Source organism: Ursus americanus, chromosome 11 (genome assembly GCF_024610735.1).
Source record: "Ursus americanus isolate L20-20 chromosome 11, mUrsAme1.1.p, whole genome shotgun sequence".
NCBI classification, from domain to species: Eukaryota; Metazoa; Chordata; class Mammalia; order Carnivora; family Ursidae; genus Ursus; species Ursus americanus.
The window spans coordinates 61,500,454-61,513,688 of NC_142137.1; the positions used below are offsets into that span (position 1 = coordinate 61,500,454).

Below are 13,235 nucleotides of genomic sequence, written 5' to 3' on the forward strand. Positions count from 1 at the left end.
GCTTAACCGACTGAGCCACCCAGGCGCCCTGTAGCCTTTGGATTTTTATTCAAAATATGATGCAGCCAATGGAATGTTTTCAGCAAGAGTGACCTGCTCAGACTCATAGTTCATGAAGTCCACTTGTGCTGCTGGGTAGAGAACAGACTCAAGAGAATGTGTGCAGGGGCACCTGGGGGGTGCAGTCAGTTAATCGTCTAGCATTTGGGTTCCACTCAGGTTGTGATCTCAGGGTCGTGAGTGAGATCGAGCCTCACGTCAAGCCTCACACTCAGCGCTGAGTCTGCTTGTTTCTCTCTCCCTCTCCCTCTGCCCCTGCCCCCTGCTCTTGCTCCCTCTCAAATAAATAAATAAAGCTTTTAAAAAAGAGAGAGAGAATGTGTGCAGGATGGATTGCGGGATTGGGGAGAAATTCAGGTAAAGGAGTCATGTAATCTGGGCCTGCACTAGGCCGATGGTAGCAAAAAATGAAAGAAAGGTGAATGTGAAAAAATATTTTAAAGGAAAATGGAGTTTATTATGTAAGATGTTACACAGGTTGAAAATTTAAATAATTTCCAAAAATGCAAATTAAACTGGTAGATGACAAGCCAATCATTTTTTTTTTATTTTTTTTTTTAAAGATTTTATTTATTTATTCGACAGAGATAGAGACAGCCAGCGAGAGAGGGAACACAAGCAGGGGGAGCGGGAGAGGAAGAAGCAGGCTCATAGCGGAGGAGCCTGACGTGGGGCTCGATCCCGTAACGCTGGGATCACGCCCTGAGCCGAAGGCAGGCGCCTAACCGCTGTGCCACCCAGGCGCCCCAAGGCAATCATTTTAAGTTATGAGAAACGAAGGATGTTTAGCCTGATTGTACCTGCATCTCGTGATGGAATTAATATAAATTGTGGCTTTTAAACTATACTCCTAAGTGCCCCTGGGGTTTTGTTAAGTTGTTTCCAGGGATGCCTGGAACTGTTTGGGGCTGGAGCCACATTTTCAACCCCACTTTAACCAGAGCAGTGCCAAGATGATCTGTTTTATATATTTGCTTCCCTGTAAAATTTCACTGGAGTGAAGTGTTACACAGAAAAAAGGGAGGGAGGGTGACTGTGGGAAACCATACACTGAAAACTTTCTTATTTGATGAATGAAGAGCCTTTCCCCTCTTTTGGCGCACAGCATGGGGGCAGGGCGGGGTGGACGGGGGTGGGGGGGGACACGACACACAGCTACTTGTATGGCGGATCTGTTTTAAAAAAATATTTCCCTTCAATAATTTTCTCTCTCCGTGTTTTCTTCTAATGATATCTATACTTACAGGTTTAGTTTTACTCACTATTCAAATGCTTTATTACTTTAAAGAAATGAAAAGGCCCTGGGTGACTCAGTCCTCTGCCTTTGATTCAGGTCATGATCTCAGGGTCGTGGGATCCAGCCCAAATAGGGAATCAGGCTCCCTGCTCAGCGGGGAGTCTGCTTCTCCCTCTCCCTCTGCCCCTCCCCCTGCTCATGCTCTCTCTCTGTCTCTCTCTCTCTGTCTTTCTCTCAAATAAATAAATAAAATCTTAAAAAAAAAAAGAAAATGAAGTCATAATACATCTCTTTTCATGAATATCTAAAATTCTCCAACAAAATTCAGCAGGGTGACTCGTCTTTTTGCTTTAGTTTTCTGTGTTTTAAAAATGGCACGTTGTATCGTTAAGGTTATGCTAGTTGTTAGAACAGGTAAACACCCAGAGCCCAGGGGTTTAACAGAACAGAACGTAGTCTTGGACGTGCAGGTGGCCAGGATAGCTGTGTGGGAGGCAATGGCGTTATCTGCTCTGGGCAGACACTCAGGGATCCAGACTGTTGGGGCCTGTACCACCTCCAATATGTGGAGGTCATTCTGGAATCAGGATCTCATCAGAAGACAGAAAAATAGAAAGGCACACAGAATCCCACAAGAGGTTTTTAGGGGCCAAACCTGGAAACCGTGCCCTTTACTTCCACCGACATACCAAAGGCCAGAATTCAAGGTCACCCCTAACCAGGCTTAGTGAACCGCTAACCAGTCTCTGCCACATAGATGACTGTGATGTCAAAACAGGAACACAAGCCTGGGCCCTGGATTTGGTTTATGCTGTGGGGCAAGCCAGGCTGTACTGGTGTCTGAGTTTTTGTGACTATGTGGATTCAGAGCGTTTTTTGTTTGTTTTTTTCACATACCTGTTATAGAATGGCAGCCCCTGAAGCACCATGTGTTGAGTCAGAGAAGTTCTTGCTTTTTTTTCATTTTATCTTTGCAGTTACGGTTAAGAGTCAGTGCCTCAAGGGCTATCATCAGGTACTCTTACTCCAGCTATGACTTACCATGTCTGCAGTATTGCTCGGTGACGGCTTTTGTTTGCGATTATGTTCTATGGTTTTCCTCTTTTCCGTGTCTCACGGCTCCTCATTAATCTGAAAGTCCTGGACCTTAGACTAAAATACCTTTTCCTCTCTTTTTAACTCACGGTGCTTTCCGATCGCTGCTCTGTATGGAGCAGGTATTAAGTAATTGTGGCTGCCTTATCCAAAGAAATAAAGGCAGTTTACCTGCCTAAGTTAGTGTTTTGTATCAATGATGAAACTTAGAGGAACGACCTCAAGCGATATCTGTCCCTGGGAAGGCTAAGGCGTTCGTTTAAAAAAGTTGATTATCTGAGTGCTCAGCTTTTTGTATTTTGCTTCCTTTCTCTTTTATTAGAGGAAGCTTTATAGACCTTTATGACTAGCACTGTGAACTTATAAAGAGGTTATTTTAATTGACGCCAAATCTCTGAATCAGGAGAAGATAAAAATCTCTTTTCAAAAATTAGGCTAATTTATTTTTATGATATTGTTGAGAGGAGTAGATGAGGATTGGTTTATTTATATATTACAGTTTTAATATATATTACATGAACTATAGTTGGTTAAACCTCAGTTGGTAATAAAATCTAGCCTGGTCTGAATCAGAAAAATCATAAAAATGTTTTTGATTACTTTTGTGAAAACCTCAGCAGGAAGCCAGGACCAATCCTGAGAAGCCAGAGCAGTGCATATGAGAAACTCTTCACCCTCGACTTCTATGAACGTTTTATTAACAAGAATTATTTGTTGCTTTTTGAAAGAAAGTTGGCATTATTTTAAAAGAAATTTAAAGCGTGTCTAAAATGAGGTCAGGAAAATCCCACACTCCCCCACCCAAAGCCATAAGATTTTCCAAAATAATAAAGACATTTTAAAGATCCAGAAGAGGCTGGGATTTTGCTTAATTTAGAAACCACATTTGCTTTTGAATTTTGATTTAATGGAATGTTTGGCAAATTATCATATTTTCTGGTGGAATTTTTAACATCGGTCATTTAAGACCAATTGGTCCAACTTGTGGGAGCAAAAAGAACCCGAAGAATTACATTCATTTTTTTTTTCATTGCTGTTTTAGAGCATGCTGTGACATTAGGGTCCTGCTCCTGGAACATTCCTAACACGTCCTGTGAATGGATGGGGAGACTGCAGCCACAGGTTTGCAGGCTTTGAGGGTGGAATCTGGATCTTCTAAAATCTCCAAAGCCTGTTTATTAATTTCAATGGGAAATAAAGTATCAGGTGGACAAGACATTAACATTTGAGGTCTGGGGCCTTTCCCCTGAGTTCCCTTTGTACAATAACCTCTATTGTAATAACCACATTCCCTCTTCATGTGTGTTAATGTATTCAATTAAGTTACAGTCTTTTATAAAGTGTCTTGCATCTCTCTGTTTCGGTTTAATCGAATGAGTCCAATTGATTTCTAAGTTCTTGGAGATAAGGCACTTTGTTGCTGCCAGTTGCTACCTGCAGACCCTTTCTACCTGATTTTTCACAGTAAAGAAAGTGCTTTAAGAATTTGTTCATAGGGGTGCCTGGGTGGCTCAGTGGTAAGCGTCTGCCTTCAGCTCACGTCACAATCCCAGCATCCTGGGATCGAGCCCTGCATTGGGCTCCCTGCTCAGCTGGTAGCCTGCTTCTCCCTCTCCAACTACCCCCTGCTTGTGTTCCCTCTCTCACTGTCTTTCGCTGTCAAAAAAAAAAAAAATTTATTCGTATATACTGAGTAGTTAAAAAAATATTTTTTTAAGGCTGTGATCTTCCAAGGTGTCTCAAGTGGGTTAAGCGTCCCAACTCTTGATTTTGGCTCAGGTCATGGTCTCAGGGTTGTGAGATCAACGCCGGCAGCGGGCTCCACACTAAGTGTCGAGTCTGCTTGAGATTCTCTCTCTCCCTCTCTCTCTGTCCCTCTCCCAACTTTAAAAAAAAAAATTATGATCTTCCAAAGTTCTAAGCAATTTAGAATAAGAGTAAACAATTTTGCTTTCCTAGTCCTTTTTTGCAGTGTTTTGTGAGGGAATTTCCTACTCTTGTGTTTTAAAAGAACGGTGCTAACAGCTAACACTCTGGACTTCGTCCCAGGTTCTGTACTGGGTACTTTACATGCATTAACTCATGTAATTCTTACAAAAAGGCCATGGGTTAAGTACTATTCTTACCTCTGTTGTACAGACCAGGAAAGAGGCCTGAAGAGGTGGAGAAATTTACCCAAGATTACAAGGCCAGGCAATGGCAAAGCCAGGATTTCATCCCAGGCAGCCTGGCTCCAGAGTCTGTCCACTTAACTTCTCTTTGAGGGCCGCCAAGTCCAGGGATAAACCCAAGGACTTTTACTATTTTTAAAAAGGAAAAGCTCTCTCACACAAGCTTATACTTTACGGTGCTCCCCCCCCCAATAGATATGAAAAGAACTAGATCTCATTTACAATCTGATTTCAGTTAAGGGGGAAATCCACTGACTGCCAGTTTTGTTACAGCAAGGGAAGTGCTTGACGCAACAACACTATCGCTTGGTGGTCATTATTTCCAGCTCCCAAGGAGGGCTGACTTTTGTCTGGGAAAAATCTGCCAACTCTATAGATCAGTTCTAATTTTTCAGTAACACATCTACTGAAGTAATACAGCAGTGATATTCTTTCAATATTGTAAACTTCTCTTTTAAAGATTTTTATTGCTGTACAACAGCCCAAATATTTTTCTAAGCATTATTGCTTCATTTTTCTTCAGAGACGTTCACAATTTCACAATCTGATGCTTTCAACTACACTAGTTGTTTGCAGCCTTTGGCCATGTTTCATTCCGTTGTTTAGAGAAATATTTAAGTCTAATATGGTTTTTTAAAACAATCTTCAGACAACTAAAATGTCATAGGAGTGGTTTCAGCAACAGGTTTCGAAATATAAGTCAAAAGCCCCCAAAGTTATTATCATATTACAAATTTTCCTATGAGAAGCATGTTTATTTGCAGATGAACAAGCAAACTAACAAAGGAAAAACCAGAGCAATACACTTGTGACATTACAAAAAAAACCCCAAAATAAAACCCCAGGTGCCAGAAGAGAGAGAGAGCTTTTCATTGTCTCCCGGAGCTACTTATGAGGCATTTTTATCTCATCTCTGAGAGCCTGTTTATTTAACATATACCTCAGCAGGGCCAGGTTTATAAACACATTTCAGGATAAAATTTAACATTATAGCAGAATGAGCTGGAAATTCTGGTTTAAGCTGGATGTGCCCAGGACTTCCTGTTCCCAAACTGCAAAATGTTTGCCTTCCCCTATCAGCACCTCACACTAAATTTGTCCCAAGCTGAACTCTCTCTCCTCCTCCCTCCTCGGCTTTATCTCCTTGCTGGCTCTCAGGCCTCACCCCACTTCCAGCCTGGCTGGAAGCTCAGACTCCAGACCTTTCCTCTCCTCCCCTTTTGCACCCCCCAGCGGCACACGTGCCAGCTCTCAGCTCTCAGCTGGTCTGTGACAGCCCCTCTGGAAGAGCTTCTTGCTCCGCCTCCATCTCCTCCAACGGATCCTGCCTCTTGTTCCCTGTTGTCTTCCTCTGGGGGCGAGCTTCCTGATGTTGCTGTTCCGCTCTGGGGAGCGGAAGAGTTCCTACACACCATGGCCCAAACTCAGTCTGGCATCTAATCTGGAAGAAGCAGTTATATGAGATGTGCCAGGTCACATAGCTGGTGGCTTTCTGTCTTTCTTGATGTTACAAAGAGAACTAGAAGTCTGTACTGAGGCAGGATGGATCATAATATATTGTCCAGGCCTGCAGTTTGGTGAGGAATCTGGGCTGGACCTTGCTTTGTGCATTTGGACCTCGGTCCCTTGCTTAAACCATCATCACGCCCAGGCCCCCCACCCCCAGCCTACATGTTCTATCACCATCATGCCAGCTCGTCCCTTCCAGGCTCCAGCTCAGACCTACATCCAGACTCTGTCCTCCCTCTCAACCCTCAAAGACACATCATCAGGTGCCGCCTTGAAGACTCACTTGGCTCATGTCTTGACATCCCAGAAGGTTCAAAGGCACCTAGGCAGGGGCCAGCCAAGCACTTTGTCTGCTCCCACTTACACAAAAGTGCATTGCTGTCACTTAGAGAAAATCTGCTTAACACTGAGGAAAAATTTTTTATTATGCATATTTGGTTTTTCTCAGCTTTATTGAGGTATATTGACAAGTAAAATTGTAAGATATATAAAGTGTGCAGTGATGATCTATGTATGCATTGTAGAAGGATTCCTCCTGTCTAGTTAATTAATGCATCCATCACCAATGCTAACTTTTTTTTTTTTAAGTTGGCTCCATGCCTAGTGTGGAGCCCAATGCAGGGCTTGAACTCATGATCCTGAGGTCAAGACCTGAACTGAAATCAAGAGTCGGATGCCTAACCGACTGAGCCACTCAGGTGCCCCTGACTTTTAAATTTTTTTCTTTTTAAAGATTTTTATTTTTTAGTAACCTCTACACCCAACATGGGGCTCAAACCTGCAACCCCAAGAGATCAAGAGTCGCTCGCTCTACCGACTGAGCCAGCCAGGCACCCCAACCAATGCTGACTTTTAAAAAGACTGTGGGAATTCATATCTTGTGTTGTAAAGAAGAAGAATTACAAAGTTGACCACAGTGACCAGAATTAGACTTCATAAAATTGAATTCTGAAACAACTGGAGGCAGAGTTAATAGAGAAGGGACTTTCTCAGCTTGGTTCTCTGCCAGGTGCCTCGGGGTTTCATCACATTATGTGTTTCACCAGACAGTGTCCTTTTACCGAAAAATTTGAAAGTGTGTAGTAATTCCACTGCAAGGAAAAACTGCAGCTTGAAAACATGATTACTACAGATGATACTATGTTTTAATAGATTTCTGAAAGCCTTAGTTTCCCTTAAGGCTTTTTTTTTTAAATAGTACTCCAAGTGAAAGCCTTTGAGGTGATTATGGATTGGATATGTGGCAATGTGAACTGTAAAAACAGAAACCATTGTCAAGGCCAAGAAATTCTCAGCCAATAATGGATGCATGTAGGATAACTGGATGGAATCCAAGGATTGCTGCTATCTTTCCGATTTTGTTTAATTTTAGAACACCACACAGGTCCACCAAGGGCCTTCAAGTGAGATAAGTGGGGCTCAACAAGTTTCTGCCACAAAGCGTGGGACCTTAGGCAGGATACTCACCTTCTCTGTGCTTGAGTCTTATGGTCTGGTGTCTGATCCTGAGTCTGCCCCTGACCAGCTGTATACTCGTGAACAATTTATTTCATTTCCTGTGATTGTTTCCTCATCTTAAAAATGGATTATTCTAATATCTACTTGATAATCTTGTTTTATTCAATGAGATCACACCTGGAAAGCACTTAGAATAGTTCTTAAAAGAACACACAAGTATTTCATAACTAGAAGCTATGGTTGCTACTAACACTAGTATTACTCTTACTTATATTTTCCTGCAGGTTGTTGAGAAGGTCAAATGCAGGAACGCTCACTAGGACAGGCTACTTAATTTGCAGAGCCCAGTACAAAATGCAAATGTAGGGTTCCGTGTCCAAAAGTCATTAAGAATGTCAAGGCTGGAACAGCTGAACATTAAACCAAGCGCACAGGCTGGACGCACTCAAAGCCAGCGCTGAAGCCTGAAGGAGTAGAGCGTTTGCACACAGTAGGTGCTAAATAAATGCTCTTCACCTTTGTGTCAGCACGCCCCTACAGCTCACGCGCGCCAGCAAGGTAACGTTGACCATAACACTGACCATTCGTTGTCACTTGTGCCTGCCTGGCAGAAGGACAAGACCTGGAATCGCGCTCGCGGGGGAGTCCTACGGCGATGACCGGCCTCTCCCACCGGGACCCCCAGCCTTCCGGCGAGCGTCTACCGCTCAGCCAAGCCTAGGCCGGGCCAGACCCAGCCGCCAGGGCCGCCGAAGCCGCGGCTCTGCGCCGCCCGCGCTCGGGAGGACACCGTCGGGCCGATCGGGGTCTGTCCGCGGCCCGGGCGCATCTCAGAGGGCCAAGGCTGCGGGGCCCCCCGCGAGTGCGCAGCCGGCCAGGTCCCGCGAGCGCCGCCAGCGTCCGCGCTGCGCCGTCCGCGCGTGTTTACGAGTTGCCCTAGGAGACGCGCGCGCACCGGCACCCGCACCCGCCGCTCTCCGCCGCCTGCGCTCGCAGCGCCCAGGAAGCCGCGGCCGCTCCTCCGGCTCCAGGCGCCCGGACCCGGCCCGCGACGCCCGCCGCCCGCAGCGCCTCTCCGCCCGCGCCCGAGGTACGTCCCAGCCCGCCGGCCGCGCTCAGGGGTGGCCCCGGCGGCCTCCCGGACCGCCGCCGAGCACCGGGGATGGACGGCCGCGGGGCGCCCCCAGAGAGCTCGGTATTTGCAAACTTCTTCCCAGTGCGTGGGTGCCTCGTAGTGGGTATGGCTCCGCCTCGGAAGCGGCCTGGGACTGCCAGCGGCCGGTTAATTTTAGAAAGTTATGGGCAGGTCGTGAGTTTGTGAAGTGCGTCTGAATTTTCGTTGGTACCAGTTTGCTTCTCTGACCATTTAAACGGGTGAAATTCTAAAGACAGCTCCTGCAGACCCTCCGCGACCCCCATTTAACTTACACTACTCGCCTAAGAAGTGAGTCAGAGCAATTTCTTCAAAATTTGGTGTGGTAGGATTAATGATGGTCCTGAGCAAAGTCGCTGGCCTTTTTGTTGCTGGTCACCCTAGAAACAATCATTCAGTTGTCCTTGGATCCATTTACCCAATTACTTAGGCACTGGGGGCTTTGGGGCATCAGATATGCTGTAACGCAAACACGCACACACGAAATTAGGGCTGGCTCAGCCCGGGTGAAGTATCCCCTTTTGGACCTGGCATCAGGGTCCCATCAGGCATGGTGTGCTAAGGGTGATGCCAGAGACAGGGAGGGAATTGTGTTCCGCAGAACTGCTAACCTAAGAGCGTCCTCAGCCTGACCATACTGACCGCAGAAATCTCTGGGGGGCACTCTTAGATTCAAAACATGGGGTGGATTCTCCAGCATGTTATAGGAATTCTTCCAATATCTAGAAGTTTTGATTGCTGCCTTACATCTGACCTATATTTAGATTTCTTTGATTCCTGGCTTATTGTGGAAAATTAGTAATATATTGTACAAATAAAAGAGATTTTTTTTTCCATTAGACATTTGCAAATTTTATCCCAATATGGTATCCTCTGTGAATTAGGAATGTTAGCCCAGGGGCACCTGGGTGGCTCAGTCCGCTTAGCCTGGGACTCTTGATTTCCCTGAGTAATGATCTCAGGGTCCTGGATGGAGCCCCCACATGCCTGTGCTCAGCAGGAGTCGGCTTGAGGATTCTCTCTTTCCCTCTCCCTCTGTCCCTCCTCCGCTCATGGTCTCTCAAATAAATAAATGAATAAATAATCTTTAAAAAAAGAATGATAGCCCATGCATAAGTATGTAGTATTTTTATGTTATTTATCTTTGTTTGGAGAAACAATTGAAAGTGAATTATAGACATCATGGCCCTTTATTCCCAAATATTCCAGTAGGTATCTCCTAAAATCAAGGGCATTCTCCAACCAAAATGCAATAATCAAATCCAGGATTTTTTTTTTTTTAAGATTTTATTTATTTATTTGACAGAGAGAGACAGCCAGCTAGAGAGGGAACACAAGCGGGGGAGTGGGAGAGGAAGAAGCAGGCTTCTAGCGGAGGAGACTGATGTGGGGCTCGATCCCAGAACACCAGGATCACACCCTGAGCTGAACGCAGACGCTTAACGACTGCACCACCCAGGCGCCCCAAATCCAGGATGTTTGACATAGCTGCAGTAACTTTATTTAATGTACACTATCTACAGAAATTTTGCCAGTTGTCCCAATAATGCCATTTCCTGCAGAATATTTTTAATTTTAGGATTATGCATTGTATTTAGTTATGTGTCTTTAGTTGCCGTAAACCTGGAATAGTTTCTCAGTCTTTCTTTGTCTTTGATGCTGCTGATATTTTTACAGAGTCTAGGTCATTTGTCTTGCAGAATAAGTTTGTCTGATTGTTTTTTATTAGATTTTTAGTAGAAATACTATAAAGTGTTATGTCTCAGTACATCACACCAGGAGGTACATGGTGTCACTTTGTCCCACTTTTGGTGATCCTGATTGGTGGTATTTGCCAGAATTTTCCACTGTAAAAGTGAAAATAAAAAAGCTTTAGCAATAAATAAGTGATTGTATTGAGTAATCTTTTTAATTCATATTGAGATTTTTAGGATAAATTCTACTACCTATGTTATTCACAGCACCTGGGTGGCTCTGTCGATTAAGTGTCCAACTCTTGATTTTGGCTCAGGTCATGATGTCGGGGTCATGGGATTGAGCTCTGCACGGGGCTCCATGCTCAGCATGGAGTCGGCTGTCCCTTGGTGCCCCCCACCCCTTGCAAGCGCACACTCTCTCTCTCTAAAATAAAAATCTTTATTTAAAAAAAGGAAAATATTCACCAAGCCTAAGACTTTAATTGACCCGAAGGACTTAAATTTTACTGAGACTAAAAGTAGAAGCGGAAAGAGCAGCATTTATTAAAGTGGATTTTTCAGTTTGCTAACTACTTCATCTGAGACAATCTTACACTTCAGGTAGGCAAGGCAAGAATTTCCCACTATATGGAAGTGAAAATGGCTTGCTCGATTAGCAGCTGCTGTGGCTGGGACTTAAATATCGATCTTTTGGAAGTTTAGTACTTTTCCTACCACACCATCCTTTGGTCTGAAAACCAGACGAAAATACAGCAGTATGCGACCGTATGAGGTCATAGAACACCGCAGAGACCAAAGCTGCTAGTTTTGGGTTCAAGCCATCCTGATTTATACCCCTTATTATCTGTGATGACATGGGCAAAAAAATGACTTATGTCTCTCAACGGTAGTTCTTCATCTGCAACCTGGGATCAGAGTCCTTACCACAGAGCGTAGTTTGGGGATTTCACAGTTAATATATCTAATCCATCCGAACTGATAGAGTAAGTGCTTATTAATATTAGTTATTTTTATTCTCTGTAACTTTTGGAATTTGCCGTGGCATCTACCCCACTACTGTCATCACTGACACCTCCATTAATAATACCTCAGTCCCCACCTCAACGATCAGTAACTGAGGATTTGTGTGAGGTACTGAGGGTAAAAAAACAAATTTGACACAGTTTCCGCTCTCAGGGAAGAATCAAGAGCTCACAATCAAGAAAAACAGACACATGAACAGATGGTTTGGGTCGGTGTCACCCGTGACCCAAGTTTAATGCGACTTTTTCTCAAGCTGGGTTTACCTCCAATCAGATCATCAGCAGAGCTTTACTAGGCTAGAAAATGTGATGTTATGTGACTTCAAGTATAACGGCTCAAGCAGGGAAGACGGAAACATGCGTCTGGGAAATTCATAAATACAGCTTTGAGCAGAACGGTGTCACTTTGCCGTGCATGTGAAATAAGGTATGGAGGAAAAAAAGAAATAAGGTGTGGAAGCCAAAAAATGTTTTTTTGTTTTTTTTTTTGGAAGCCAAAAAATGTTACCAAATTATTAAAATAATACCAGTGAGCAAGAAGCTACAGCAGCCGTTTGGGAAAAAGTGATTGGATGTGGGCTCAGAGGCCACAGACATATGGTGGTTTTGCTCTGTCCGAGTTTTCACATACCTAGAACCCGAGTGGAGTCTCCAGCAAATAGCACTGTTGGGACTTGGAGCAAGTCTCTTTCCTTTCTGTAAAACAGGTTAACTAACTGTCTGATAGGGTTGTTCTGGGAAGAAAATATAAATAGCAACACAGTTTATCAACAGCTGTAGGTCCTCAGAGCAAAGGACCTGGAACTGGTCAGCTGTAATTATAAAGGAAGTAAAGTCAGTTTTCCCCTCATTTCCCCACTACTTCCACTTCTCAAAAAATTATAAAAAAATACACGTAACATAAACTTTACCATCTTAACTGTGTTTATATGCACAGTGCAGTGGCAGTAAGTACTTTTATATTATTTTGCAACCATTGCCACCATCCATGTCTAGACTCTTTTCTTGTTTTTTTTTTTTTTTTTTTTTTTTTTTAAAGAACGCTTTTCATCTCGCAAAACTGGGACTCTGTACGCACTAACCTGTAACTCCCCGTGCCCCTCTCTCCCTCGGCCCTGGAAACCACCATTCTATCTTCTGTTTCTGAATTCGACTACACTAGATACCTCATGTGAGGGGTACATACACTGTTTATCATTTTGCGCCTGCCTTATTTACTTAGCGTAATGTCCTCAGGACTCAGCCGTGTTGTAGCATGGCAGAATTTCCTTTAAGGCCGAACAACATTCCATTATATGTATATGTCATGTTTTTTTTAATCCAGTCATCCGTGCCTGGACACTTGGGTTGTTTCCACATTTTGGCTTTAGTGAATAATTCTACTTTGATCATAGGTACACAAATAGCTCTTCAAGACCTTGCTTTCAATTCTTTTGGGACTGCTGGATGATAATGGTGTTTCTATTTTTAATTTTTTTGAGGAGCTACCATACTGTTTTCCATAGTAGCTGAACCATTTTACGTTGCCATCAGCAATGCCTGAAGGTTCCAATTTCTCTACATTCTGTTCCACACTCAAATTTTTCTTCCCTGCCTCCCTCCTTTTTTTTTTCTTTTTTCTTTTCATAGTAGCCATCCTAATGGGTATGAAGTAGTATCCATTTATATTTTTTAAAAATAGGTTTTAAAATGAGGTATTTATTTATTTACTTGAGAGAGAGAATGAGAGAGAGAGAGAGAGAGAGAGAGGAAACACAAGCAGGGGGAGGGACAGAAGAAGAGGGAGAAGCAGGCTCCCTGTTGAGCAGGGAGCCTGATGTGGGGCTCAATCCC

At 43.8% G+C, this 13,235-nt stretch overlaps 1 protein-coding gene across 1 annotated transcript in view; it reads left to right on the forward strand.

Moving 5' to 3' along the window:
• Positions 1-388: 388 nt before the first annotated feature.
• Positions 389-13,235, forward strand: part of CCDC170 (coiled-coil domain containing 170) — a 110,767-nt gene continuing 97,920 nt past the window's right edge. Inside the window, exons 1-3 of the mRNA XM_045805360.2 lie at positions 389-417; positions 8,142-8,388; positions 8,471-8,620. Coding sequence (XP_045661316.2) covers positions 389-417; positions 8,142-8,388; positions 8,471-8,620 — 426 coding nt within the window. The remainder of the gene's footprint in view (positions 418-8,141; positions 8,389-8,470; positions 8,621-13,235) is intronic.